Here is a 26,120-nt window from a genome sequence, read left to right as displayed (position 1 = left end):
CCCATCTACACGATACGATTCCTGCTCGATTTTTCACATTCGGCGAATCTTCTTTCTATGTATTGGTGCGTTCGAGCAGAGTTGATCAATCTTTTTTGCCTGAAAATATTAGAAAAAGATTTGCCGTGAAAACACCAATCTGTTTGTTTCAGCTTCCTATGACGGTATGTGTGACATTGGTCATCAAACAATCGTATCGTGTATACCGTCCTGTTGGCTAATTTTCGCAGAAGTTTCGCAGAATGTGAAAAATCGAGCAGGAATCGTATCGTGTAGACGCGCCTATACAGTTGCCTTATCAGGTTAATTTGATGAGATCGCTTATCTGCCATCGTTGCCAACTAGAAGCGCGCGATCGTACCCTTTCTTTATTCAGTTAACGATTTCCTCTCGAACCTATAGGTCAAGGCATCCTACTGACAAGTTTTTCTAGTACTATCGTGGGCGATGGCTGTTCATCTAACTTTGTAAGTGTGGACCACCGAGGATACTTTGGAAACGCTTTTAGTATATCATGGAATCATATTTCGTTCTAGATCGTTACACTTTATCATTCTGTGTCTGTTTTCGCCCGTTTTGAGTGGACTGTTCGATGAGTACAGCTGCTACTCTCGATTAGATGTGTGCAGGTTAAAAGATGTAGCATTGGAAAGTGACCGCGCTATAGAATTATCGACCTTTCGTGACATTCGCGACCCGCTGGTGATTGAGTCGGGAACTATTCCAAAGTTTTCCCAAGCACTATGGAAGAAAATTCCTTCCGTTTTGGATGTAACTGTTGATAGGATTGGAATAGTGCAACTATTCATTCGTCCCGGTCTCTTGCATCTTTCGGCAGTGGGCAATGCAATCGACAAGGTGTTACTAGATGAGACGAAAAATAGTGAATACAGCATGCTCACGCTACATCTATCGAACAACCAGTTGACGGAGTTGCCGCCACTCGAGCGTTTCGTACGATTGATGACCCTAGCCGTGGACAACAACTTGCTGTCATCGATTGATATGGGTGCATTTTCAAAGTTAACCAATCTCCGAGTGCTTTCGCTGGCACACAATCGACTTCTAACGGTGACATCTCCGGCTGATACACCGCTTCAGCTAATCAAGTTACGGCGTCTCTCGTTTGCGGGAAATCAACTCGCTGTGTTAGACATTCGTACTTGGGAATTTGATTCGTTGGAGGACCTCAACGTAACGAGCAATAGTTTGACTAGGTTCGATGGTAGTTTAACCCAGTTTCCGGTGCTGAAGCGGTTGGATCTTGCACACAACCGTTGGTACTGCGAGTGGTTAATGATGCTCTATACCCACGAAGACACAGCGTTGGGATTAAAACTCGATGCGGATGAACCTGATAGATGTAGGGACGAAAATATGATGGTTCCTCGACACCATTGTTGTAATCCTGCCGGTGCCGACGGTTCCGGATTGATCGATATTTTCGGCGATAAGTGGGACGAGCTGAAACGGCTTGCCCTATTACTCGACAAGATCAATGCAACGATCGCGAATGGATCGGCCTCAGTGAACCGTGTGCTCAATGTTCAACACGAAGCACTATCGGGGCGCGTTGCAAAACTTACGGAAGCTCAGAAGGAGCAGACTGTACAGCTTAGAGAGCTTGAACAAGGCATAAATCACCAAAAAGAGAAACTCAGGAATCTCGAAACAGAGCTAAAGGAGAAGGTGAATCGATTGAATCAAGAGGTGAACGCTCACTGGAACCAAACAGATGCTGGATCTGATGAACAATTGATGAACTTTACCGCAACACTGGCGACAGCCCCAACCAACTGGTCAATGCTAGCTGTCCAAAATCAAAACAACCTAAGCCAGCTACAAAAACTGTTTGTAACAACAAGCAAGCAGTTCAATAGCTATTCGGACAAATCGTACGAGCAAGAAGCCTTGCTTAAGGCACAATCGGCAAGAATAGACAACGTTCAGCAAGAGCTGAATGAAGTGCGCAGAAGCGAGAAGCTGATTCAACAGCAGTTGGAAACATTGGAACCAGATGCAAATCGTATTTTATCATTCTTAACCGAAATCCGAAAAGGCTGTGTAGATGATGAAGAAGAACACGTAGAATCATACGAATAAAATGCATTATGATTTAGTTATTCTAGTAATTTTTTTACTACTGTGGTGTGTTTATTTGAAAGAGAAAAGCAAGGAAAGAGAAACAATGTATTTCGAGCAGTTTTGATTTCTGATAGAACGATTCTCAATTGTTCGCTTAAGGCGTGTTCTCAACTGGTTCTTCTAAGCCGATCTTTTCGTCATTTGCCTGTACCCAGAGCTTATCTGTTTCGATTGCCTGACTGAGTAATTTGTTCCTCATGTACACCATGAAGTGGAGCAAATGTTTCCGTTCTCGATCGATGTTGGTGGCAACCTCTATGTCTGAGCTTATCTGCTTATACCTCTCCTTCAGTTGGTCGGCCTGCGTTAGTATCTGCTTTGCTGCAATCTTTCCACGTTCTGATTCGTTCAGGTTCACGTTCGCTTGATTAGCAAAATGATCCTTCAACTTGTTCAGGCGTTCGTCGAGCGCATCGTTTAACTCTTTCAGCTTATCAGTGCGATAGCGCAAAAACTCTTCGTGTCGACTTTCAATCCGACGAATGGCTTCACGTACCTGGCCTATCTCTGGCTGGAAGATTTGTTCCTCCTCCTGTTCGGGCATGGTTGTAAAGCTGCAGCAAATGCCGAACACGTTCTCGATCGAGCAGTGAGTATCTGCGTCGAGCACAACACCTTCACTGTGTAATGATGTTCTGACACTAACGTTACCTAGTGCGTGCCGAAGCCAACCACAGCTCCATCTATTTCCGGCCAGCTTCAACTCACTCAGATCGTAGAACTGATTGAACTCCTCCAACCCTGCTATTTCCAGCAGGCTGTTGTTGTTCAGCTGAAGCGACTGCAGTGCAGGAAGTTGCCATTTTTCCATCTCAATCGACGTTAGCCCGTTGTGGCCCAGGGAGAGTGATTTCAGTTCGCCAAGTAGGAGCATATTGGTTGGTGGTACAATTTTTAGTATTCCATTACCGGACGCTGACAGTACGCGCAGGTTTTGCATTTTCGCAAATAGATCCATCCGTAGCTCATCGATCTGGTTGTCGTCCAGGTAGAGTTCCTCTAGCCGATCGAAGGGTGACAACTGGGATACGTTTTTGAGCATATTTTTGCGCACATCAAGCAACTTTAATGCGAAACTATGCGGTGAAGAACTGGAGCTCGTTTTAAGTGTCGTCAGTTTATTATCACGTAGGTGCAGTTCCTCAAATCTAGCGTTAATAAAAATGCTTTTCAAACCCAACGCTTCCATCTTCAGGTTGCGTACCGTGAGCGTAAGTGCCAGCTCCTCAGTGAGATTGCTTAATTTGCCCTCCAATACATTTAAAGTTGTTCGTTTCGATAAATCAGGAAACGCTATTTTAGTTTTGTCGCCGTCCGTACGTGGCAGCGATTTTATCACGCAAATGGGTCCTCTCGATTTTATGCATGCTACCGATATAGTGCTAGTGGACCCAACTACACATGCAACTCTCAGAAATAGTCCAATTCTGAAAGATATAAAAACATTACAAAAATTTTACGTAATCGTTACAAATTTGAATACTTACAGCAAAAACTGCATGCTGTGCCTCATGTTGCAAGTGAATGGAGCCCTTTGAGTTAATGAATTGCACTGAAGCAATTGCAATCGGAGTTCAGCTCGCAAATGGCTAAGGTGTCCTTATCAATAGTCAGGCGATTATTAACCCTTGGTACAAGTGTTTTTTTTTCACAAACGATGACCTACTATTTAATCTGTTTATATAACTTTTGCTCACAGAGGTTATGTAAGCTGTCAAGTCTGTAACTCCTAAACGATCATTACTTTGTTGCTCATGCAACCATACTAACTGATGATGACTAATACATGCTGCTAATCAGTGTTTAATCTGTTTCTTTTTCTCGTTTCTTTTCTAGACGATTCCGATCACCACTACGAATCGCTATATTCGATCGGTTCGAATGAAGATCGACAACAGCATGTTTCAAACTGCAGCACGTCACATGGTGACAAACCGGTGTTGTCGAGCCCTGCAGGAATAAACTTCCATCAACATCGAGCCGCCGTTGAACCAAATGCTTCCATCCTTCTGCCCAATGATGATGAGTTCGATTCGTTCGATAGTGATGACACGGAGGAAGACTACGAAGATGATGACGAGGAGCGTAACCGCGCCCGGACCGACAGTGGAGTAGATATAAGGAATGCAAAGCTACCGGATCCACCACCTTCCAGCAGCCAGGTGTACGTACTGGTGCAAAAGATCAAGAATCTCGGTACCCTGTCGGAGATAGCGAAAAGCTTCCACAAGCTGTCGAAGAAGAAACCAACTAAAGGCAGTGCTGGTGCTACGTACGAGAATGCTGCTACCGTTCTATCGCCGAAGCTGCCTGGAAAAGGCACCAAATCCAAATCGTTCAAACTACCGATCCCTTTAGTCGGCGGTGGTGGTGGTGTGCCGAAACCACCACCAGAGGATTACGAGAATGCACCGTTCTCGGGTACGCATCCGGTGCCGCCTGGTTCGTCCTTGCTGTTGGCTTCTTCGCAATCTTCATCTTCCGTGTCCATGTCTAACCCACCGTACGCGGCCGTGTCTAGTCCCATCCCGGAGCAAACGCTCGGGCCACCATCTGCCGGTGTACGTAGTACGAGCGAATCCAGCAACGTGAGCAGTTATGTGCCGGGAAGTCAGCAGAGTGCGCTGGCGGATTGTGCGACCCGCAAAAAGTCCAAAAGTACCAAATCGTTGCGCTCGAAGTTGCGCAAAAGTCTCGTGTCCGATTCGACGAGCCTCAATATCGGCAGCTCGTTCAACGGTTCGCGCAGCACATTTTACGTGACGTCTGCGGACGTCGATTCGGGTATATTTAACGGTTCCGAGGGTTGCTTCAATCCACCAACGAGCGTGTCTCAATCGGATATGGGATCGTCGAAACCGTTGGACGACCATCGAAGAAAATCGATTGCCTCTGCCATCGGTACTACGAGCCACCATCGACCAACAATTCCTCCGCCACCACCACCGGCCGAAACGGGCAAAAGAACGAGCATAACTTCCTCGCTATCTCCAGAGCTGTCGGCGAACAAATCATCCAGCAAGAAGCTGGGCGCTACCTCATGGTACGCAGAGTGTGGAGTCTTTAAACAGCCACACTCATTCGGTACAGGTAGCGATCAATCGCTGAGCGGTGGCAAACCTAGTAGCATCAGTCCTCGAAGTTCGATACCAGCAAAAAATGGAGATGCTGCGGTTCATGTCGAACGAACACTGCCCAACGGTGGTCATACAACTTCGTCATGGTATGCGGATATCTATCAAACTAGCGGAGCATCAGTGGCCAGTTCGAGCGAAAGCTCGGGTGTTTCAACTGGTGGGGAAGGCGGACCAGGTGACGATCATTCCCACAGCATGTTCGTCAATGAACCACTCTACCAGATTTATAATGCGGCCAAGCTGGAATCGATCACACGTGACATCGATGCGGAAATTAGTGGCCGCACGGAGGCAGAGCTGTACGACGATGGTTACGAGAAGATTGCGGAGAGGAACCGTCGGCGTAATGCAGCAGAAGGTGATGAGGGTGGTTCGACAACCTCCGGTAGTTCGTCTACGGATGGAGACGATCGTAGCGACGAGTCTTCCATGCATCTACGCAAACCGTCTCGCCCAACCGCACTAGAACTGATCGAGCCTCACATTGGTAAGCTGCGGACACTTTGGTGCGAGGTTCCGGAGGTTCGGAACTCGGAAATACTGGGTAAGTAGAGCGGAAGAACTAAAACCATACTTTATGCAGCAATTCGTGCATTTCTAACTTGCGATTTCAATCCTCTTTACCCGTTCTCAGCTACGTTAACGCCGACAGAGAAACGTTTACAGGAAGCCAAATTCGAGATATTAACCTCCGAAGCATCCTACCTGAAATCACTCAATCTACTTCGAACGCACTTTGTCAATCATCCGGCATTCCGGGACACTCGCATACTGAGCTCCTCGGAAAGGAAAACACTCTTCTCCTCCATCATTCCGGTACAGGAGTGTTCGGATCGATTGCTGTGCGATTTGGAAAACTGCTGGCAGGACAATATTATGCTGCTTGGACTAAGCCACAGCATCTACAAGCACGCAGAGAAGCATTTCCACGTGTACGTGACGTACTGTGAGCACCAGGCAAAGATTGACCGAACGCTCAAGGCGCTGAGAGCAAACAAGCCCGAATTTGCACGAACACTGACCGCGCTTGAAGCGGACCCAGTGTGCTGTAGCCTAAGCCTGTCCTCCTTTCTGATGTTACCGATGCAGCGAATTACGCGCATGCGCCTGCTGCTGGACGCCGTCCTGCAACGCTGCCATCCGGAGGATGACGATGAGTTTAGTAGCTGGGAGAGCACGTTTGTGCTGATAAATCGTATCCTGACGCAGTGTAACGATGCGGCACATCGAAGCGAACAGCTGTACGAGATGGAGCTGCTATCGCGCCAGATTGAGTTCCCGACCAATGTGCGCCCGTTGGCAATTGTGCCGTGTGGCATTGGTGCTGCCACCATGCACCGGAAGTTGGAGAAACGGGGCGAACTGGTGCATCTGCTGTGGCGCGGTGACGATGCGAAGCTCACCTTCGGCAAGAAAATTTCCAAGAGCAATGTGTACGCGTTCCTCTTTACCGATTTGCTCGTGTTGACCAAAAAGAAAAGGTATGCAGGAATATTCTCGAGTGTGTTCGTTCGTTTGCATTACACCCTTTCTTTCTTTTGTTACAGCGATGAAAGCTATCTTGTGATAGATTACTGTCAACGAGCATTGCTGACCGTCAGCTCGGGTGACATAGTACCCGGGCTGCCAGCGAAGGAGATGCACGCGATCGGTAAAAATCTCATCATTATGACACTGTTGGAAAACCACGAGGGCAAGACGATAGAAATGGTAATCGTCGCGGTAACCGAATCGCGATCAGTCAAACACTACAATATTTTTCCCAATGATTTCAGTTTCTTAGCTGCCCGTCCGAAACGGAACGCGAACGTTGGCTGATGGTGACGGAACCGCCGGCCTCGGAAAATCCGGACGAAAAGATCTACGAACAGTGGGATTGTCCGCAGGTGATAGCAGTGCATCCCTACCAAGCATTGCAACCGGACGAACTCGATCTCGACATTAAGGACGTGGTGAACGTGCATCGGAAGATGGCTGATGGTAAGTGCAATAGGAAACCGGCGTGAATGTCCATAATTCAAATTTCTTTCTTATTGTAGGTTGGTACGAAGGAGAACGCATCCGCGACGGTGCCGTCGGTTGGTTTCCGAGCAACTATACGAAGGAGATTCCATCGGCACACATACGGGCGAAGCACATCAAGCAACGTCATCTGCTACTTACGTACACCTCCAAGTACATCGACACTGCCACTAAAGGTCATCAGCATCTTCATCAGCAGCAGCAACAGCAGTTACAGCACCACTATCAGCAGCATGGCAAAAAGTGATAATGTGGCTGCCGTACTTAGAATAAGAGCGCATTTGAGTTGGGAATTTGTACATGAAATCTAGGCTGTATAGGTTTGATACTATTGCGCATGTTTTATACCGGCAATCACCGGTTTCTGGAGTAGTAGTAATTAGGTTAGCTAAATCCCTTAGAAGAATATCACTAGCGTACTCTGTACATTGTAGCTATATCTGTTGCATGCCACATTTTGTTCTATCTAATCGTTATTGAATTTAATGTGAAATAAAATGTTACTGAAATTAATCGTTCACCAGTGCTTCAACTTTCATTCAAACACAGGTCCGACATAATTATCGAAAGCAAATCAATATATTTCATACTTCGATTACGTTTGATGTTGCTAGCAACCAACATCTGTAAACAGAATTCAAATACTTTCGGATGCTGTGCCTGATAGGGATCCTAAATTACATAGTAAGACCAATGAGGGGAAAATACTTCATAATTATTCAATGTCAAACCGTTCGGAAACACGTTGCACTAATCATTCATTCTTCGTATAAATCATTCAATGCGCGGAATTTGTCGTCTCGTCTTCCTTTCGTCTAAAGGGACACCTTACACAGCCGACGTATGGTACAGTGACGCAACGATAACCTTTGCCGACTTGCATCGGTCCTTCCCGTGCCACACTCATCTCAATCCTGCCGCTCCGAATATGGTCCACGTGGCGCTGTATCCATTCACAAGGTATATTTGGACAAAAGCAAAACATATTCGCTAGTTGCGGGTACCGCTGCCACAAGTCGTCCGGTATCATTACCAACGAGTTATTCATGACGCGCAGAGTTTTGAGTGCCGGTAGCTGCCAACCACCTAGATCGAGGGATTCGATTGGATTGTTAAGCAATTCTAAAAATTCCAAAGCTGGCAACTCTACTGCAGTCTCATTCCCGTTTTCATCGTGGAAGCTTTTCAGTACATTATTGGACATTATTAGCGTTTTTAGATGTTGTTGTTTTCGCAGCTCCACTGTGTTGAACGCGCGGAGCTGGTTATTATTCAAATTGAGCGCTTCAATGCCAGAAATCCGGTCACCAAACACTGGAAAAGTGCGCAATCTATTGTACTCTACGTAAACATTCAGCAGTGAACTGCAGTTGCACCCTGAAAGATCCAGTTCGGTAAGTAGGTTATACGAAACACTAAGCATTCCCAACTTCTGAAGCGAGATGCTACCGGCAAATGAAACTAACTTGTTCCGTCGTAGAAGCAGCTCGCTTAGCACGGGAAATGCCCCCAACACGTCCAGATAGAAGTGTTCGATTATGTTGGAACTTAAGTCGAGTATTCTAAGTGCGGACGACGGTTCCGTTTGGTCGACAGACCCATCTGCTTGGTGTACAATTTCTTGTAACTTATTTCCTTCCAAACTAAACGTGGTGAGATTTCCAAGGGGTAGCAGCTCCGCTAGATTGAACGTGCCGTTTAACCGGCAGATTTCGAGTTTCAACACGCGCAGTGCTCGTAAGTTGTACAGTGACATAGCCAACCCGTCGAGCAGGCAGAATCGTAGAATGAGGTGTTTTAGTTGCATGTTCGGATATAGCACAACCTTGTCCAGTTTTGGTGCTTCCATGACGGACAGCGCTTCCAGTGAGTTATTCGTGGTTAATTCCAGTTTGCTGGAGTCGCTATGCCAAACGAGCAGGCTCGTATTATTACCGGTCGCCCGTGCAAAGAACCTCTGGTCGATTTCGCCTGACATACTTAAAAGCACCGTTGTTTGGTTGACATGATCTATCGATCCACAGTTTCCTCGGCTCACGAACAGTATTGCAAACAGCAGCAGCTTCAATAGATTTTCCATCACGTCCTGCACTTCGAGAAAATGTTGACGCTCAACGTACAGTTTATGGCTATTGGGTTCCTTTTATTCGACAATGGTTACCAATTACCAAAGGGAATTAACACCTCCATGGCCGCACCTTCGTTAGATGTTGCAATATACATCCTCACACTGCCATTGCCCGTCATGGTTTGTTGAGTTCTCTGAAGCCTATCCGTTGTAATCAAACAGTTAAAAGCTCGTTTGCCCTGTAATGTCGATGATACGTTGCATGTTGTACTATTTTAATATTTTTTTTACAAAGACCAGGGTTGACACTACCCACAGACAGTAATGCGGACAAGTGCAGTGTATTAGCAATTGCCAATGCTTTATTTATCTTATTTTTAAGCTCTCTTTATGCAGCTTATTATAACAAGTTTAATTCCATCATTTTGTGATAGTACATGAATAAACGAAACTTTACCGACACCCGACGGCCAAATCTCATCCAAGACGAACAAGCAGTAATTGTTTTCTACGTTTTTATTTTTCAGAATCACATGAAATAATGAAAGTACGCAGACAATGAAAACTCCCAGCGATGACACGCGGGTACTGTACACGCGATACCGGACACCGGAGAAAAACCATGGAAAGGCGGAGTTGTCGTCGTCCTGAACGACCCTCAACAAGCACACGACTCGTGACGACGGGAATAGCCTGTCAGCCATCCCGGTCACTGAGGGAAAATCGTGGGAAATCAAATAGAGGTTCGGTTCACACACACGAGACCGGCACGCGTATCGGTGCACCCCTTAAAGTGTGCACCGGGGATGGGCCACCGTGGACCGAAATGAAACAACCTCATTATGTGCATCCTTCACACACCCAAGGCGCATGGAACGTGGTCCCGGAATAGAACGCTCCGTTCTAAGGGTGTGCCTGAAACGATGCTTGAAGGATTGTCCGACGAGGGACACAGACATTAGGGAAAGAACTGCTGCCACAAACTGACGAATCCGCTCTGGCCGACGGATTGACAGTGCGTTCCCACGATTCTTTGGTCCTCGATTTGTATCGCACCTGCCAACACGAGCGAAGGACAATACGCAAAGCAAACTGCGGAGGAGGCATTGTGAAAAGGACGATGAAAAATAAGATTTTTAGGTTTATTGTTCTTTTCCGTGAGGGCATTACTTAAGCACAGAGAAATCGAATGGGAATGCCAATCGAAGGCTTATTGCAACCAGAAAAAAGCAACAGAATTATTTTATTTTTTACAAATAAGGATAAAGATACTTTTTGTTTTATTTTACTGTATTAAAAATGTTCACTATGTTGTAAAGTTTAGATTGATATCGTTCACTTCTATACCTCTGGCAATTTTCCATCCTCTAAATGTAAAGAGCTTGCAGCAGTTTTGTTTAGTTATCTTTTGGTGAACGACCACTGAATTTGTTTTAAAAAAATCGATGCAATACTAATGATACCAAAGCAAAGCAAATGCAGTAACTTAAATTCTAGCATACTATTATCAATGTATTTCCGTCTACTTCAGCCATGGCCAACGACACAATCAGCTGATAGGTTATTTTGGGTTGGGTTGCGAAATCTCCCTTCCCCAAACATCCCTTGACTGCCCCCAAACAAGACAACCTTCGCTTAAGACGCCAAGGTCAAGTGTTTGACTGCACCGGCACAACCGTCGCGCAACAAGTGACCGTTGATGATCTCGGCTCGGGCAGCACAGCACCCAAAACTGGAACATAAACAGCGATAAAAAAAACCCGGCGGGAGCCATAGTCCTAGAGCGGAAACGCGTGGCACACAAACGTTTGGGGCCACACGCCGGTCCACGTGGCCAGTCATCGTTTCGCCCATCCTGCGTGTCACACACGTTTCACTCGCGTGTCATCTTCACCGTACTTCGCTTCAAGCTTCACCCGTCTCTTTTACTCGAAACAATATTTTCGCTTTCACTCTCTCTCTCTCTCTTCTGGACTTATGCTGGATAGAAGCATAAATAGACGAATGTGTTCATCCACTGATCCCGTTTGTGGTGGGAGAAGCCTGAATGAACCTTTCTCTATTGTGCATAGTACCCCCACTATCAACATTAGAATGAACGCCCGTGGAACATACATGCTCGTCGGTTTCTCCGCTTCGTTAGCCTCTTCCGAGCGCAACATAAATGCAACATAAACCCTCCTCCTCCTGTTCGTCCTTTCGCGTCCTTCCACGCTCAGCCCATCGGGAAATCGAAAACGGAGGGTCGCGTGGCGTTCGTGCGCGTACGTCGTTCATCCCCGGTCGGCTCTACACAACCGTACCTACCGTACGGGTAGGTACAGAAGAATAGAAGCATGGGGTAGGGAAACGAGAGCAGGGACACGAGAGCGGGATCTGGTGCGGCATCATGCATTGCATGCGCTCGGCGTACGCTCATTAAATCAGTCGGACGCCGCTTACGCACATGACAAGTCACGTGTAAGTCGTCGTTGCCCCGGAAGAGACAGTGTCGCGCGCGACTGGGCCTCGAACACCGGTCGTGCCAAGTGTTTTGCAGACACGTTACGGCTATCGGCTATTGTTACCAATTTTTGCAAGTGCCGCCCACCGCATACACTTGACCAACTTCGTCCTAATTTCTGCACAAGCGAAGATCTGAAAGAGTTACTGACAAGTGTTTAAACATCGAAAAACCAAAAAAAAATATAGCGAAAGTGTTTTAGCTATCCACAACCAACCAGTATAAGCGAAGAAAAGCGAAAGTGTTCTAAAGTGAATATTATTATATTGCACAAAACTACATGGTAAAGTGTGAAGAAGACAAAAACAAGAGTGCAAAATGGATCACCATCTACCGCATCATCATCCACACCATCATCACAGTACACCCCTGCACTGGGGTTACTCCACTGCGACGACGCCAAGTGCCACTTCTACGCCGACGCACACCGGCCATAACACGTGGACGCCGCCATCATCCAAAGGCCATAAACGAACGCTTTCCGAAAGTGACTGTGAGGATCTGTACTCGGAAGAATCTTCCAAGGAGCAGTGAGTATTTGTAACGGATGTCTAGGGATATTGTGCGCCGGTTGTATGTGACAAAAATTTAACTATGTGTTGCATTGCAAGAATGTAGTGTTACTAACGATCTGTTCCGGCATGGCTATATTAATTTTATTTGTGAAGTTAGCAACACACCTTCAAGATCTAAAATGTAATGTCCCGTAAAGTAACGCCAGCGCAACGTACAATTACTAGCGTGAGAACAACTTTGCGGCGACAGATCGTTCCCACAGAGTGGCAAGGACACGTTCGCGCCCCTTCATTTCGGGACGGGATACATCCTTAAACGTGTAAAAACATTAAAACGTGTAATGTTACTCATTATGTTCTGTTTTCTTGCCTTTTCACCTTACTTTCACTTTCCCACACTAAATCGACTGGCTATGGACGACATCGTACAGTACGTCACCGGGAGAATCCGATAGCTGTCAACTGTTGAGCCGCAAACGAAGGCGCGGTGTGATCGAGAAGAAACGCCGTGATCGCATCAACTCCTCACTAACCGAGCTGAAACGTCTCGTACCGAGCGCCTACGAGAAGCAAGGATCAGCAAAACTGGAAAAGGCCGAAATTCTGCAACTAACCGTGGATCACCTGAAGACACTGCATGCGCGTGGTAAGCATCCCGAACTCTTTCCTTTTCTGTTTTGTTTGTCTTTCCCACTCATCCCATGTGGTGATCCCGAGAATGTGACAGAAACTGGAGATGTTAAAATCATTCGATAGTGTTAAAGATGACTTCCTGTCCCAGAAGAGAGCAACAGGAGTATCAACTATCGTTTCGAAATATTGTGCTGCTCCGTACGTGTGTCATCTGGTGCGAGCAGATTTTCCCTTTTTCGGGAACTTGCGTCCCGTTTCCGAACGCAGCATCCTAGAGCAAAAGAAGAACTCGAAATATCTCACATACCCGTATGCGGACAACGTAGGAAGGGACGTGCCGATTTGGGTATCTAATTAACCGTAGTCACTTCAGGTTCCCGTTTCCGAACCACCGGCGGGAAGCTATCTATCGGTGGGTAAGAACTTTGTTGAGAACAAGGCAAGGATCTTTGGGTGCGTTTCTATTCCTTCCTTCCGACATCGACATCCGGTTGTCGTCATCGTCGGTGGCGGTGTCCTGTTTTGGTACCGTGTACCTTTTTTTGCTCGGTTTCTATCTTCTTTCATTCCGCCCCTGTTTCTTCTACGGCGAACATTGAAGAGGGTACCGCTAAGGGCAATTCCCTTTTTGCCCGCCGAGGTCCTTAGAACGAATACCTTACTTTAGTGCTTTTCCCACGGTTTCACGACGATCGGTGCATATGTGTATGTGTTGGTATGTATTTTACTTGGAGACTTGAAGCGTACGACCCTTGTGCTCTGTGAAGTGGAAAATGACAGGGAAAACATCGTAACTGGACGTTGGAACTCACCGATCATATTCACGCAACGCAACGAACCGTCAAGTCAAGTTGTTCTCAACAGTTGAGCAATTTTTGCGATACATTTTCTATTCCTTTTGCACAGCTTTTAACTTCAGGGTGCACTCTGTTATTTATCTCTGGTACTTTGACCCACATCTAGACCAAGACAAGAGCGTTCCAATTCTCGTAACGATACTCGTGCACTTTCATCCATCGCGCTATCACGCTTGTCTATTTACTAAACCTCAATTTATCCTTTCCCGCTCTATCCGTGTATCACTTGACGCAATGATAGTAGAAACAAAACGAAAATACTCCACACCCGAAAAAGGGGACCTCCGGTTAACAGGTTTCAATCACGCGATAAATATCAATTTATCGGTCAAACACCACGTCAAGTATGCTAGAGAGAGAGACTTGTCGTATGATTGCATGATGTTATGGATTAGAAAAAAAAATAGCCAGATTAATGCATCACCATAGTGACGAGCAGTGGTAGCTGAGACATAATGCAGGCTTCACATCCACACGCATTCAAATACAGTTACACACTCACGCACCCATAGAAAAAAGCGTGTTTGCCACCGAAAAACACCCGGCCAGAACTTTCCCACGCCATTACCCGTCGCATTAAAAAATACCCCTTCGAGGGAAAGTTCTGCATCGTGGCATCAAGGCAAGGGGGGGATCTCTCACGCAATTCACCCATACAACAAAAGCATACTGTCAGTATGAGGGGAAGAAGAAGGCGGCAACATCGTTGTTTTGGTTTGTTTTTCCCCGCTCTTGTTGTGCGCGCTCAGCTCTTAAATATGATCCGGACGGAACGAAAACGAAAGGGTTCGTAGCCATATACGCGAACCGCTACGGAGGGTCTGGCGCTGGTGCTATTACGGTCGCGCAGAGATGATTTAATCCCCCTTCTGTAGTAAGGCACCCGAAAGAGGAAGTCAACCAGGAACGCAGCGAACGCGTGAGGAAGAACGAGGGAAAAGGTAAAGGGAATAAGTTGAGTGTTAAGTGCCGCAGGATGATTACGTCCGACGATGATGATGATGATGATTGCATATGTGCGGGGCGGGCGAGTGGAACCGCGCAAAGATCGCGTAGGAAACGACGCGTTCCCACACACATCATCGCGTACAAGCGCATCGATCCGGAACGCACCGTGTCGTGGTTCGGCTGTGTGTGTTCCCTTCGTGAATTTGGAAAGGATCCTTAGCGCGCGAGCCTTTTTTAATCGCACGAGGGGCTAAGGGAATGACCGTGAGAGCGCACTTTGCCGTGAGTTTACACGCCAGTTTTTGGAAGTTGTTGGAGGAACAATGAATGAATATTGACTTTTTAATGCGTTGCCCTACGTTAGAGGGACGAACAGGACACTCTGTTCAGTAGGTGGCGAATGGAACGAAATGAAATTAATTTATGCATCAAAATACATATTCGCGGTGAAGAACAATTTAGTAATGTGGTTTTTCGTTTCGTTTACTTCAACAGGACTGGATGATGCTAGTTATGATCCGCAGCGCTTTGCCATGGATTATCATATCATAGGCTTCCGGGAATGTGTGGCGGAAGTCGCCCGGTACCTCGTGACGATCGAAGGCATGGATGTACAGGATCCGCTTCGGTTACGTCTAATGTCCCATTTGCAGTGCTTCGCCACCCAACGGGAACTCTCGTCGAAAGCGAACGCCGCTGCAGCTACCAGTCCCGCCTGGTCACATGGAAGTACCACTGCCTACCCGGTAGCTGCCGCGGCCGCTGCAGCAGCAGTCGCTTACCCGAGCACACACCATGGCACCGGTGGCTATTATCCTCACCCGCATCAAAACTACGGTCCACCTCAGAGTGCCACCGCACCATACATTCCACAGGTGGCCACTATTCCTCCTCCGCACAACCATCTGCATCAACAGCAGCAGCAGCAGCAACAACAGCAGCAGCACCATCACCAGCAGCAACAGTTGAGCGGACACTCTACGGGTGCTTCTTCGGCGGCTACCGCTGCCATCTACGCTACGAGTGCACCACTGCACGAGCTGTACAGCAGCCAGCACGATTCGGCAACTGCCGGTCAACAGCAACAGCAACAATCGGACCAGCAACAGCCACAGCAGTCCGGTGCCAGCTCGTCAAACGGAGCACCAACCTACACGGATCTGTCCAACCACAATCCAAACCGTGGTTTGTCCGCGTACGGTAATCCGCAGTACCCGGTGAGCACCTCAACGCACGGATACGGTGCGTCCACGAGCTCGTCATACAACACGGCAGCCAAACCGTACCGTCCATGGGGTGCAGAAATGGCCTGTTGAAAGTCAGCCAACGGGAGAGAACCAAAAGGTGTGATAGGTACACGCAACGGCAAAAAAAAATCAAGCGGAGTAACAACGAGAGAAAAAAAAGATCTTTCCCATACCGGGAATCGAACCCGGGCCTTCTGGGTGAAAGCCAGATATCCTAGCCACTAGACCATATGGGATGGTTGTGGATGGGCTATTCTTATACGTACTGATTCCGCATTCATGCGTTGCTTGTAGGATGCAGTGAGAACGTGACTCTGCCAAAGACTAACTGCCATTTTAGATGCGCGACTCCAGATTTCAAGCGAAAGGATCTCTTTTTCCAAAACCAGGCAAAAACCAACAACTTACATTCTCAGGAGTAGGTATACAAACAGATTCATATCGAGCAAAAGCAGTTCGCTCTGGAAGGGATTGAAGGGGGAAAGCATATTTTTCTAAGCTTTAATGACACAGGAGCATAAAAAAGGTGTCCTTATGAACCGACCGTTTTTGTACATACATACAAGTGTGATTGTAAGTGAGTGAAAACCTTACTGTTAAGAAAAGCGTGAAAATCTCAGAGAGGAAGAGAGCATAGCAGCATCCAACGTAGATAGTAAAACATATTTATACACCAGCGGGAAACGTGAACCGGTTAAAAAAAAGGGTTGGAACTGTGTGAAAGCTAGTTCAACAACTCTCGACACACTTTACGAATATGTTTGATTAGCTTGTAAGTGAAACCAATTCGAGTCAATTAGTTTGTAAGCAATCTTTTCAATTATCATTAAGCATTGTTCGATCGAAGAAAGTATCGTTCAAATACCAATGTAACAAGTATATATTGACACCAAAAGAAATGTGACGATGTGCTTTATGCCAGCTACATACATCTCAAAACGAACATGGACCAAAACGATACAAACCAACGAGAAAATGCGAAGAGCATTTTACATATTTTTATATGCGTATTTTATACCGGAAAAATTTACAGCCGAGCCAAAAAAGATTATTAAAAAACCGTTTGAAAGCAAAGTTTGGTGTTTTTTTCTATAATAACACGTGTGACATATCCGTTATATTTATAGCAAAAGTCATCAAAAAATTATTGCCAGAGATGCTGTAGTTTCAATTTGATTTTTATGCTAATCTTACGACTAATACTGTAGAGTGCACATGTTTCTATTTATTTCTTTCCATCTTGGGTAATACCCAGCGGTCAAATTCTTCGTTAAGCGGGCTTCTTAGTGGCTTCTTAAGGACATTAAGAAGCCACTAAGAAGCCGCTTAACGAAGAACTTTTTTGCGCATGTGTTAGTGTGTAGTGCCGCGTAGGTATGGGTGCGTTATTGGCTCTGCATAGTGGAAAGTTGTCATCAATTAAAAAGGACAAAACATGAAATGTTTTTTTGTTGAATTATTTTATTTTTTATTCACAAATTTCTCGCTTACACTTCACTTGCCGGAAAATACGGGCAAATGTGTTGGTCTGTAAACAGAAAATAGTTGAAATTAGCAGTTATTTCAATAACTTTTCTGTAATATTTCGAAGTACTTACTTATGTGATGTAAAATTTTGTCCTCCCTGCATGGTACTTTGTACACTGTGTTTGCGTGGTTTTCTGCGGTCCGTGCCAATAAATTGTTTCGGATGTACCTGCAATTGTTAAAGCGTAATGTAAATAACATGTAATTGATATAATTCGTTGCATTAAACGCCTTACCAGACTCTCAGCAGCCATGAAACAGTTTCAGCACCACTTTGTTCCGGAGGCACGCTGGTCAAGTATCCTCCCTATTTCCAAGGGTTTTTTCACTCCATATCCCTAACTAAACTATCCAGTCACTTGAAAAATGCGCGCTCTTTCGATTAGAAGCAATTTTTAACCTTTTATATCCATTTTATCTCCCTGTTCTATGCAAAAAACTAACCAAACCTTGCACTTCGAAAGCAACACAAAATATGACGGCCGAAGAATGACGGTGCTGTCAAAATGGTTTTCTACACACACAAAGATATTCCATGAGCTCGGTGTGTAAATACACAACGCGGAGCACGTCGAACTTCGGCAAAGTGTGAAAAGAGCGAGACAAGAACATGCTTGACGAACGAAAAAACAGAGATAGCTTGTGTTGACACGCAAAAGTATAGGCCAGCGAGGGTTGGAAGGGGATGAAACGAGGTGAAACGCATGAAAGCTTGACCGCTGGGTATGGTCTTGTTTTACGGTACGAAATAACATCCAGCACCACATGGTTAACCGTTCCGTGTGTTGAAGAACTGAAGCGTGCGCTATAACCAACGCACACCATTTGACAAAACGTCAAAGCCCGCCCGAAAGAAATGCGTGTGCTTCAGTGTGTATGTGTGTGTGTGCGTGTGTATGTCGGATTGGTTGCTGTCGTGTGATTTGCTACTTTTTTTCGGTGCTCCTTTTATCGTATTTAGGAATTTCACCATCCTTCCAACGAATTCCAGCACCTGGGCAAATCAACAAACCTTCCGGCAAGTGACTCCGCAACATAGACAGTAGTACGTCCTCCCAGGGCCATCATCACCACCATCAGGAGCGAAAAGGCTCGAGTATCAAAGAGAGGCTTTTCTTTTGTCCACCGCGCTGTTTATCGCCGTCGTCATCCGGTGAATCTGCAGTCAAAGTGGATCATTCCGTCGGTCGTGTTTCGGTCGCTGAAGTGCCCCCGGGTGGACACGGTGTTAACACTGCCGGCCGTCATCGGCGTTGTACCGTACGTACGGTTCCGTATCCGCAGGAAGTAGTGTACAGGCCAGCTGCAGGTCGAAATCGTCGACCGCTTGGGGGCGACAGGTGACAGCTGAAGGTTGTGCGAATCTTTAGCCAGGGCAGATCGGACCGGCCGGCAAGTTGGATAGAAGGGGGCGACAATGTCCGATTCGTTTTTTGGGTTTGATGCGTCATTGCCCGGCGAGGACGATGATGGCGGCGGCGGTGGACGTGTGCTTGGTGGAGGAGGAGGCAGCGGTGGTCGTGGATCGGATTCGGAAGAGGAGTACGACGCACTCAACGATGAAACGTTCGGTCAGGCCCGGGAAGACGATTGGGAAGATTTACATGAGAACCTTGTGCGAATGGACCAGCGAGAAGGTGGGGACGGAGACTCCGGTGCCGACTCCGATTTGGACATCAACTTCTCCTCGGTCGGGATCGATAACTTCGAACTGGATAACGACACGGAACCGGAAGCTCGATTGCAGCTGGACCCGAGCGTATGGACGATGCCAAGCAAACCGGAAACTCCGAGACATACCGTTCCGCCTCCCGTTTCGTCACAGATGCCACCAGTGATCGTCAATGCAACGACCTCGATTCCAGCACCAGGTAAGCTAAAGCAACATAGCGATAAGAGTGTCGCCTCTTAACCCTCGTGCCTAACCTTTTCGCAGATCGCTTCGGTGCAGCGGTAGGACGGTTTCCGACTTTGCCCAATCCAAGCATGCGCATCTGTTCGCTGGAGGAAATCGAACAGAACATGATCAAGCAGCAGCAGGAACAGATGCGTCGCGGAATGACTCCACTGCCCCGCCCTCCACCCGGTTTTCCACCACCTTCCAATCCGACGCAAGCGTTGCAGCAACCTCCGCCGGGTTCATCAATGCCACCCACGCCAATGATCCATCGTCCGCTACCGATTCAGATCGGGTTCCCTTCGCCTGCTGTTATGGGCGGAACGCCGGGAGGACAACCGTCTGCGCCGGGTGGTCTGATGGCTCCGCTATTCCCGCCCACCAATATACCGCCTCCGAACGGTGGGCAACCGGGTCCATTTCCGTTCCCAATGAACTTCCAAGGTCCGCCCGGGTCAGGAGCAGGTCCCGGCGCTATGCTGCCTCCCAACAACATCAACAACAACAACATGAATGGTGGAATTAACAACAATAACGCAAGCTTCAGCCAGCGGCTGGTAGAAGAGATTCAGCAAAACCATCCAATGCTACCCCACTATCGGCAACAGCCGCCACCCGGCACGATAACACAGCCTCCGCTACCGATGGGTGTTCCACCACCCGGCGGTCCAGGTCCGATGCCGCCGATGCCGCCCCACGGTGGTAACTTTAAACACCCGTTCATGGCGCATCATCATCCGGGATTTCCACCCACTTGGAATGGGCCACCGCCGCATCCTCATGGTAATCCACACCATCACGGTGGACACCATCATCCGGGATTTCCGGGCGGACATCATCACTTTCCCCAGCAGCAACATCAGCAGCAGGGCCAACCAGGGCAAGGACATCATCATCATCATCAACAGCAGCACCATCACCAGCAACAGCATCAGGGCGGTGGCCATCGATTGCACAATGGAAAGCAGAACCGCAATTTCGAGTACGACGAGTACGCGAATATGATGACCGAACGGGCGAAACACTGGCTGCTCGGTATTCAACTTTCCCAGCTGAATAAGGACACGGCCTACTACAATGACTATTACTTCTGCGTGATCCGTGACCGGAAGGAACGTGAGCGTGGGGCCGAGCGGGAAAGTAAAGCACACAAGGATAACACGTTCTATCATCCGTTCAGCCAGCAGCAGCAGAACCAACAGCACTGGAACGGATACGGACGGGAACGTCGCAATTCGGAAAATTCCACATCGACAAAGGACGGCATTAAGGAGATACAGCCGCGTCGCTACAAGCTGGTGCAGTTCGAGAATTCGCTCGGCAAGCTGCAGTGTGGCAGCGTTATTGCTCCGCGCAAGATCATCGATCAGGATGTGGTGGTGGATCGTTCCGTCGCCGAAGGAGGTGGTCCCGGTGGATCAGGCAATGCCGGAACGGGAACCAGTACTGCACCCGGCAGCTCCGATTCCGTACATAATCAGCGCCGTTCGAGACAGATACTGCTGCATGTGGAGAACCTTTATCGGCTGGTGCTACGCCTCGAGGACATGTCCAATCAGTTGGCAATAGAGGCCAAGCAGCAGATGAAGGAAAAGCGCACCAAGGAGCGTCTGCTGGCGCAGGAAAAGCTGACAAGCGGCACAGACGAGCAGAACAACGTTAACAGCGGCACCCAGATGGCAACCGTGCCGGCAACACCCGTGTCTGAGGTAGAGCAAGATACGATGGAAAATCTGCTTGAGCGCATACTGCCGGCCGTCAATGCCGAGGGCGTGCTGCGGCTGCTGTCAGTTCGCAAAGGCAAACTGCTGCTGACACGCATCCAGAAAGCCCTCGGTGAGCATTCGGCCCGGTGGACAATCTGGTGCACGGTGCTGGCAACACTGGTTGCGCTGCCGAAGCGCGATCGCGAGGATGCAGAGGATCAGCTGAGTTCGCTGTTTTCCGAGTTCGAGCTGCACGTCAAATACGCACAGCCTGGCGAGTTGGTACCGCTGTTCGAGACACTGCTCAACACGGATCAACTGCTCCCGCTGGTGCCCCGGTGTAAGTTCCTGCTGCTAGCAATGCTCACACTGATCGCACAGATGGAACAGTTGTCTACTAGCGATGCCTCCCTCGGACAGGCCGCTGCGCTTAACGGGGAGGCGGACGAGGGCTCTAGTGAGGGTGGCGATACTGGTGCTCCACGACTCGTTTGGACGCGCTGGATGAGTCTTCTAAGGGAGCTGGCCCGTGTTCTTGATGCGGCCAAGGTTGGAGCTGCCGGTAATAATAAACCACAGAAAGTTCTGCTCAAGCTGGATTCGTCCTGCGGCAAAGTGAAGCAACTGCGCGCGCACCTGCAGCGGCATCCGGAACTGGAACTGGAGCACAAGCTTCGAGCTATCGTATCGATCATCGATATCGGTGCCGGTGGTCCGTCGTCCTTGGCTACCACAGCGGAAGGACCAACATCGGCGGATGCAAACAAAAAGTAAGCATTCGATTCAAGTTTGAAGTCCTTTGTTCATTCGGTGGGAGAACGGGGTACGTCCGGCGAACAAACGTACTGATGGTGGCGGGGAAAGGCTGCTTTTTAAAGCAGTGACAATGGAGAACAGTGTTTGTGTATAGGATCTTTACTCTTTTTGCGTCTTTTTCCTCGCTATTCTATGACGATTTGCGTTACTGCTGACGCACAGAGAGAAAATCGCCCTTAGGTTTATTTTTTTTTTCTTAACATTTTATTTTAATTTCATAACTAAAACGTGTATGTTCTGTTTTATGTTTATTTCCGTTTTCTGTTCCCCCACCCGTTTTGATCGGTTTTAACTGAGAAAATTCCTCTGTCTGTACCGTTTGTTTGTTTGTTTATCTGTACACTTTAATGCGTTTGTGTAGAAACTCTATGTAAAATGTATCCAAGATTAAACAGTGTTACACCCTCATACTAATACTAAAACTTTCTCGCGCGCGTAAGGCAGACAGTTGCGTAATGAAATATAGCGTAAAGGACAGAATAGGAGCAAACAAATTGTTAATAGTGCGGAAAAATGGCAAAATCGTGTCACGTACACAATGTGGACAGTTGCGTTTAAAGTAAGGCAAACACTCATTAGCAAGTGTTAACGATTAAGATGGTAAGGCAAAAAAAATGTGTTTTTAAATCATCTTTGTTTGCTGACATGTGCTTTATAATTTCGGGTAGGTTTATAACGGTTTTTTTATGACTCTTTTAACTTAATTCGATCCGGTAGTTGTCCGCGGTTTCTTCGTTTAAAAAGATAATGTAAAGCAAAGTGGGCACACGTGCGTGTTGCACTTTTACAATGTACACACACACACACATTCTAGCAAGTGCGCGCAACAGAGATCAATATAAGTGGTTTTAGTAAAGTTGTAATCGATTGAAAATAATAAAGTAATATTAATTTAGCGATTGTTAAATCCGACGCGAATGTGCGTGCGTTAACGAAGAAAGAAGCAACACGGGTGCGTAAAGAGGTTAGAAGCACGTTGTTAGGTCTCATCCAAAATCTGCATGCAGACAGATTATTCGATTAGAAATGCAGTAAATTATACAACTACAAGCAGTAATCTTAGCTTAGAGCGCGTAGTTGCCGTTAGTAGATAAAGGGAATAGAGTAGTGAAAGAGGGATAAAATATTATTTACCCAAAAACAGGAGAAAAAAAGTTTTCTCTAAGAATCCTTCGAACCGGATTTGAACCAGTGACCTATGGATTACTATGGGCGTTCCGTGAAACGCGCTTGCTGCTACAGTCCACCGCTCTACCAACTGAGCTATCGAAGGCGATGAGAACTGGCGCGCTCAAACACATACTAAACTCTCTCGCGCTCACTCACTCTGGTTACTCTGGTGACGTGTTATTCCTTTAATTCTACTTTGTACTAATCAGTTCAAAATCATCTGCCACCGCAACATCTTGTTAACATCCATGTTCACACTTGCTAATACTTTAACACAGAAAATACACTAAAATACGAGTATGATAAAACCCACTACAATACACGCTGGTAAATCTGTGTGGGCTTCAAGTATTACATCTTTTGTGCATTTGTTCTTTTTTTCTATTTAAAAAATGCAGCCAAGGACTGTGATGAATGAAACATGTGAACAGTGTGTGAATCATTAGAACCATAAACCAACAAAAAAAAAGTAATGCATCTGAGACTCCGCTTGCGAAAAAAGTTTCCTTCGAACCGGATTTGAACCAGTGACCTATGGATAACTATTGCACGTGCACAGATGTGTGCGCGCTCACCGCTACAGTCCACCGCTCTACCAACTGAGCTATCGAAGGTTGCGTAGACGAGGGTGCTACACACCAAATATAAACAACGGGCCCACAGGTAGGTTGGCAACATATCTTCCTTTGGTGATGGTGTGAACATAATCCATTTGTTTTGCGTGCTTTAAACGAAGGATGGTTTTTGGTTAAGATTTCATTCTTGAAGAGTCCCCAACCATATCGGAGGGGCATGTTATTCCATTCGGTTCCTAGAAGCCGCACAATTTAATATTAGTTTTTCACCATGGCCACGCGGTGTATTATTGCCACAATGGTGACATTTATTTCCTGCGACACGTTCCACCTGTACGCACCGGAATAGCCTAATTTTAGCACAAATCGCTACACGTCGAAACGCCAACGATAAACCACCTGTTGCGACTGTTGGTTAGTTGTTGGTCTTATCAGACACATTTCGCCGCACGATACTGGATCTTGGAAAGCTGAGCGAAATAAAGATAGACTCCGCACACGGTCACAGCATCTCAGTTATCAGTCAAGTCGTGTTCTGGAAAGTTTGCACGGAGAAACCAACACATCCTTAAGAGACGTGTACGGAGTATCTGGAGTATCTGTACAATAAAGCGGGTGGTGGGTTAAATCCACTTGACAATTTTTCAAAGACTTACAACAGACCACTTGATCTTGACGGCGTTGAGGGGTAGCGGTTTTGCCAACATTGGAGCGTCTTATTGTTGTGTGCAAAATGGGGCAAAGAAAAGCCTTCTTATCATCATCATCGATTAGACCGCAAACCATTTGCCAGCCGAAACACGATTCAAACTCTCCACATGCTACGTCGAAAGTTCCCGGGGATGAGTTGCGTGAGGCGGTATGGACTGGAATGTAGCAGTTTGAGGTTTTAATGGTTGCTTCTCAGTTCAGGCTCTATCTCTTCAACGAATGGGGGGTGCCCGAGTTAAGTCGTGGAAAACAGCCGCTTCACAGAAGTGAAGTATCTGGTTCCTTCTCTCAGCTCTATTTATTTTGCAATGTCTCAGAAGGCAACGATTTGCCTGTGTGTCGCCGGGGTCTTTTGTTGCCGGGCGCTGGTTCGAAGTTCATTATGCATCACACGAAGTACTTGTGACATATACATATCTTGTCCCAACACCACAACACCCAACCCTCGAACTTCCCCCCGCTCGCAATACGCACTCGAACGTGCATTGTGTCTGTCGGTGACCCTTTTACAAATATGTGCAGCGGTTTGTCCTTGAGCACATCATAGCCTATTGCCTGGGGTATTGCTGGACTAGAACCAAATGGTGTAAACGACATTTGAATCCGGAATTCATTCGCAGGCTTTTCCTACGCCCCAAAAACGGTGGCCCACGATAATGCTGTGGGCAAGTATGCGCTCGAATGCAAATAATCAGCCCATCCTACGCGCGTAACTTCGCGAATATCCTTGCTGTTGTGGCGTCAACCCGTCCTTTTGTGCTTCTTCACATTTATGTCCGTACTGCTGCTGCTGGTCGTGATGGTCTGGTTGCGTACGGTCCATTTTTTTGCCATCTTTCTTTTACACCGTATCATAGTGTCCTTTTGGCTCGGATGTGATACAAACTGTTCTCAGGACCAGGTTGGCTTCGATTTTTGCTGCGGGGGCAATTTATTGGTAAATCGTTGCAACAATATTGTATTACCCGGGGCAATTCAGCGGAGTTCGTCGACAAACAAACGTAAACAAGTGTGGTAAAGTACTGAATGGCGTCACGTGGTGATTTTCGTACCCATTGATGTTGATTACAATTAACCACGTGCTGGTTATGAGCCAACGGTAGATTTGTTTGTGATTTCACTGCCGGTAAATTCTTCTTTTCTAACCTAATGTGAATCGAGCAGCAAGGTTGTTGACGTCTAACTATTGTCAAGCGTAATTTTATTGCAACAATTTTTTCATCCCTATTTTGCAAGTTGCAAGGTTAATTGAATGATCGAACTTGTCATCATTTTCCCATTGTCAAACAACAGCTTCATTTAACGATTCAACGGGGGAATAACAATATACAAATAAGCCGCTAAATCTGTTGCAAAACAAGGAAAAACGACAAATTGGCCACATGGTCAGAATAGGGTACAAATATTTAAATCCTTATGCCTGAAACTGTACATAAATTATCTATCAACCACACATGGAAAAAAATGATTCAAAAAACTGTCGATCGTTAAATTTCGATATCATTCCCAACCAATGTTTACTTACCATACTTCTAGCAAAAAAAAGAAGAGAAACCTTCCTTTTTCCCCTTCAATAGATTGCTACCAATATTCAGTTTCGGGTGCTTTTGTATGTGAAATGTGTCGATTTTTGATCCTTTTTT

The 26,120-nt window shown here is 46.8% G+C and overlaps 6 protein-coding genes, 1 long non-coding RNA gene and 3 other non-coding genes across 16 annotated transcripts in view; 4 read left to right on the top strand and 6 right to left on the bottom strand.

The window, feature by feature from the left end:
• LOC125767797 (uncharacterized) overlaps positions 1-7,817 on the top strand; it is a 68,823-nt gene extending 61,006 nt beyond the window's left edge. For all 4 annotated transcript variants that reach the window (XM_049434707.1, XM_049434705.1, XM_049434706.1 and 1 more), the window contains 5 exons: positions 3,982-5,826; positions 5,917-6,763; positions 6,830-6,992; positions 7,058-7,262; positions 7,322-7,817. In XM_049434707.1, the coding sequence (XP_049290664.1) occupies positions 3,982-5,826; positions 5,917-6,763; positions 6,830-6,992; positions 7,058-7,262; positions 7,322-7,551 (3,290 nt within the window). In that variant the 3' untranslated portion in view covers positions 7,552-7,817. The remainder of the gene's footprint in view (positions 1-3,981; positions 5,827-5,916; positions 6,764-6,829; positions 6,993-7,057; positions 7,263-7,321) is intronic.
• Positions 117-2,132, top strand: LOC125767808 (uncharacterized). Its single transcript, XM_049434718.1, has 2 exons — positions 117-467; positions 537-2,132. Exons 1-2 carry the CDS (start codon positions 448-450, stop codon positions 2,101-2,103), a joined length of 1,587 nt encoding a protein of 528 aa, XP_049290675.1. The 5' UTR covers positions 117-447; the 3' UTR covers positions 2,104-2,132.
• On the bottom strand, positions 2,116-3,752 carry LOC125767813 (uncharacterized). The gene is made up of 2 exons (XM_049434723.1): positions 3,633-3,752; positions 2,116-3,572 (listed from the first exon to the last, which is right to left on the bottom strand). Exons 1-2 carry the CDS (start codon positions 3,656-3,658, stop codon positions 2,240-2,242), a joined length of 1,359 nt encoding a protein of 452 aa, XP_049290680.1. The 5' UTR covers positions 3,659-3,752; the 3' UTR covers positions 2,116-2,239.
• Positions 7,818-8,007: 190 nt separating the features above from the next.
• LOC125772322 (leucine-rich repeat-containing protein 40-like) lies at positions 8,008-9,551 on the bottom strand. Its single transcript, XM_049443894.1, has 2 exons — positions 9,534-9,551; positions 8,008-9,444 (listed from the first exon to the last, which is right to left on the bottom strand). Exons 1-2 carry the CDS (start codon positions 9,549-9,551, stop codon positions 8,083-8,085), a joined length of 1,380 nt encoding a protein of 459 aa, XP_049299851.1. The 3' UTR covers positions 8,008-8,082.
• A 1,779-nt stretch (positions 9,552-11,330) lies between these two features.
• LOC125767815 (hairy/enhancer-of-split related with YRPW motif protein) lies at positions 11,331-17,149 on the top strand. The gene is made up of 3 exons (XM_049434726.1): positions 11,331-12,405; positions 12,822-13,036; positions 15,324-17,149. Exons 1-3 carry the CDS (start codon positions 12,194-12,196, stop codon positions 16,142-16,144), a joined length of 1,248 nt encoding a protein of 415 aa, XP_049290683.1. The 5' UTR covers positions 11,331-12,193; the 3' UTR covers positions 16,145-17,149.
• Positions 16,240-16,311, bottom strand: Trnae-uuc (transfer RNA glutamic acid (anticodon UUC)). Its single transcript has one exon. It is a non-coding gene; the product is annotated as a tRNA-Glu (tRNA).
• A 170-nt stretch (positions 17,150-17,319) lies between the features above and the next one.
• LOC125768151 (uncharacterized) lies at positions 17,320-18,328 on the bottom strand. The gene is made up of 3 exons (XR_007418850.1): positions 17,839-18,328; positions 17,674-17,771; positions 17,320-17,603 (listed from the first exon to the last, which is right to left on the bottom strand). It is a non-coding gene; the product is annotated as an uncharacterized LOC125768151 (long non-coding RNA).
• A 16-nt stretch (positions 18,329-18,344) lies between these two features.
• Positions 18,345-26,120, top strand: part of LOC125768118 (protein PAT1 homolog 1-like) — a 75,221-nt gene continuing 67,445 nt past the window's right edge. For 3 of the 4 annotated variants that reach the window (XM_049435344.1, XM_049435345.1, XM_049435343.1), the window contains exons 1-3: positions 18,345-19,473; positions 19,539-21,975; positions 23,590-23,854. In XM_049435344.1, the coding sequence (XP_049291301.1) occupies positions 19,020-19,473; positions 19,539-21,975; positions 23,590-23,602 (2,904 nt within the window). In that variant the 5' untranslated portion in view covers positions 18,345-19,019 and the 3' untranslated portion in view covers positions 23,603-23,854. Of the gene's footprint in view, positions 19,474-19,538; positions 22,929-23,589; positions 23,855-26,120 lie in introns of those variants that run through there. The other variant, XM_049435346.1, reaches the window with a different exon arrangement.
• Positions 23,190-23,294, bottom strand: Trnay-gua (transfer RNA tyrosine (anticodon GUA)). The gene is made up of 2 exons: positions 23,258-23,294; positions 23,190-23,225 (listed from the first exon to the last, which is right to left on the bottom strand). It is a non-coding gene; the product is annotated as a tRNA-Tyr (tRNA).
• Positions 23,696-23,805, bottom strand: Trnay-gua (transfer RNA tyrosine (anticodon GUA)). Its single transcript has 2 exons — positions 23,769-23,805; positions 23,696-23,731 (listed from the first exon to the last, which is right to left on the bottom strand). It is a non-coding gene; the product is annotated as a tRNA-Tyr (tRNA).

Source organism: Anopheles funestus, chromosome 3RL (genome assembly GCF_943734845.2).
Source record: "Anopheles funestus chromosome 3RL, idAnoFuneDA-416_04, whole genome shotgun sequence".
Lineage (NCBI taxonomy): Eukaryota > Metazoa > Arthropoda > Insecta > Diptera > Culicidae > Anopheles > Anopheles funestus.
The sequence above is the reverse complement of the archived record's forward strand: the minus strand, read 5'-3'. Positions and strand labels throughout refer to the sequence as shown.

Bases quoted from the DNA above. Each gene is read 5' to 3' on its own strand.
- LOC125767813 (XM_049434723.1), bottom strand. From the start codon at position 3,658: ATGAGGCACAGCATGCAGTTTTTGCT. The intron at 3,573-3,632 runs GTAAGTATTCAA...TATATCTTTCAG, and splicing joins CACAGCATGCAGTTTTTGCT to AATTGGACTATTTCTGAGAG.
- LOC125767808 (XM_049434718.1), top strand. From the start codon at position 448: ATGGCTGTTCATCTAACTTT. The intron at 468-536 runs GTAAGTGTGGAC...ATTTCGTTCTAG, and splicing joins ATGGCTGTTCATCTAACTTT to ATCGTTACACTTTATCATTC.
- LOC125767815 (XM_049434726.1), top strand. From the start codon at position 12,194: ATGGATCACCATCTACCGCATCATCATCCACACCATCATCACAGTACA. The intron at 12,406-12,821 runs GTGAGTATTTGT...GACATCGTACAG, and splicing joins GAAGAATCTTCCAAGGAGCA to TACGTCACCGGGAGAATCCG. The intron at 13,037-15,323 runs GTAAGCATCCCG...TTACTTCAACAG, and splicing joins GAAGACACTGCATGCGCGTG to GACTGGATGATGCTAGTTAT.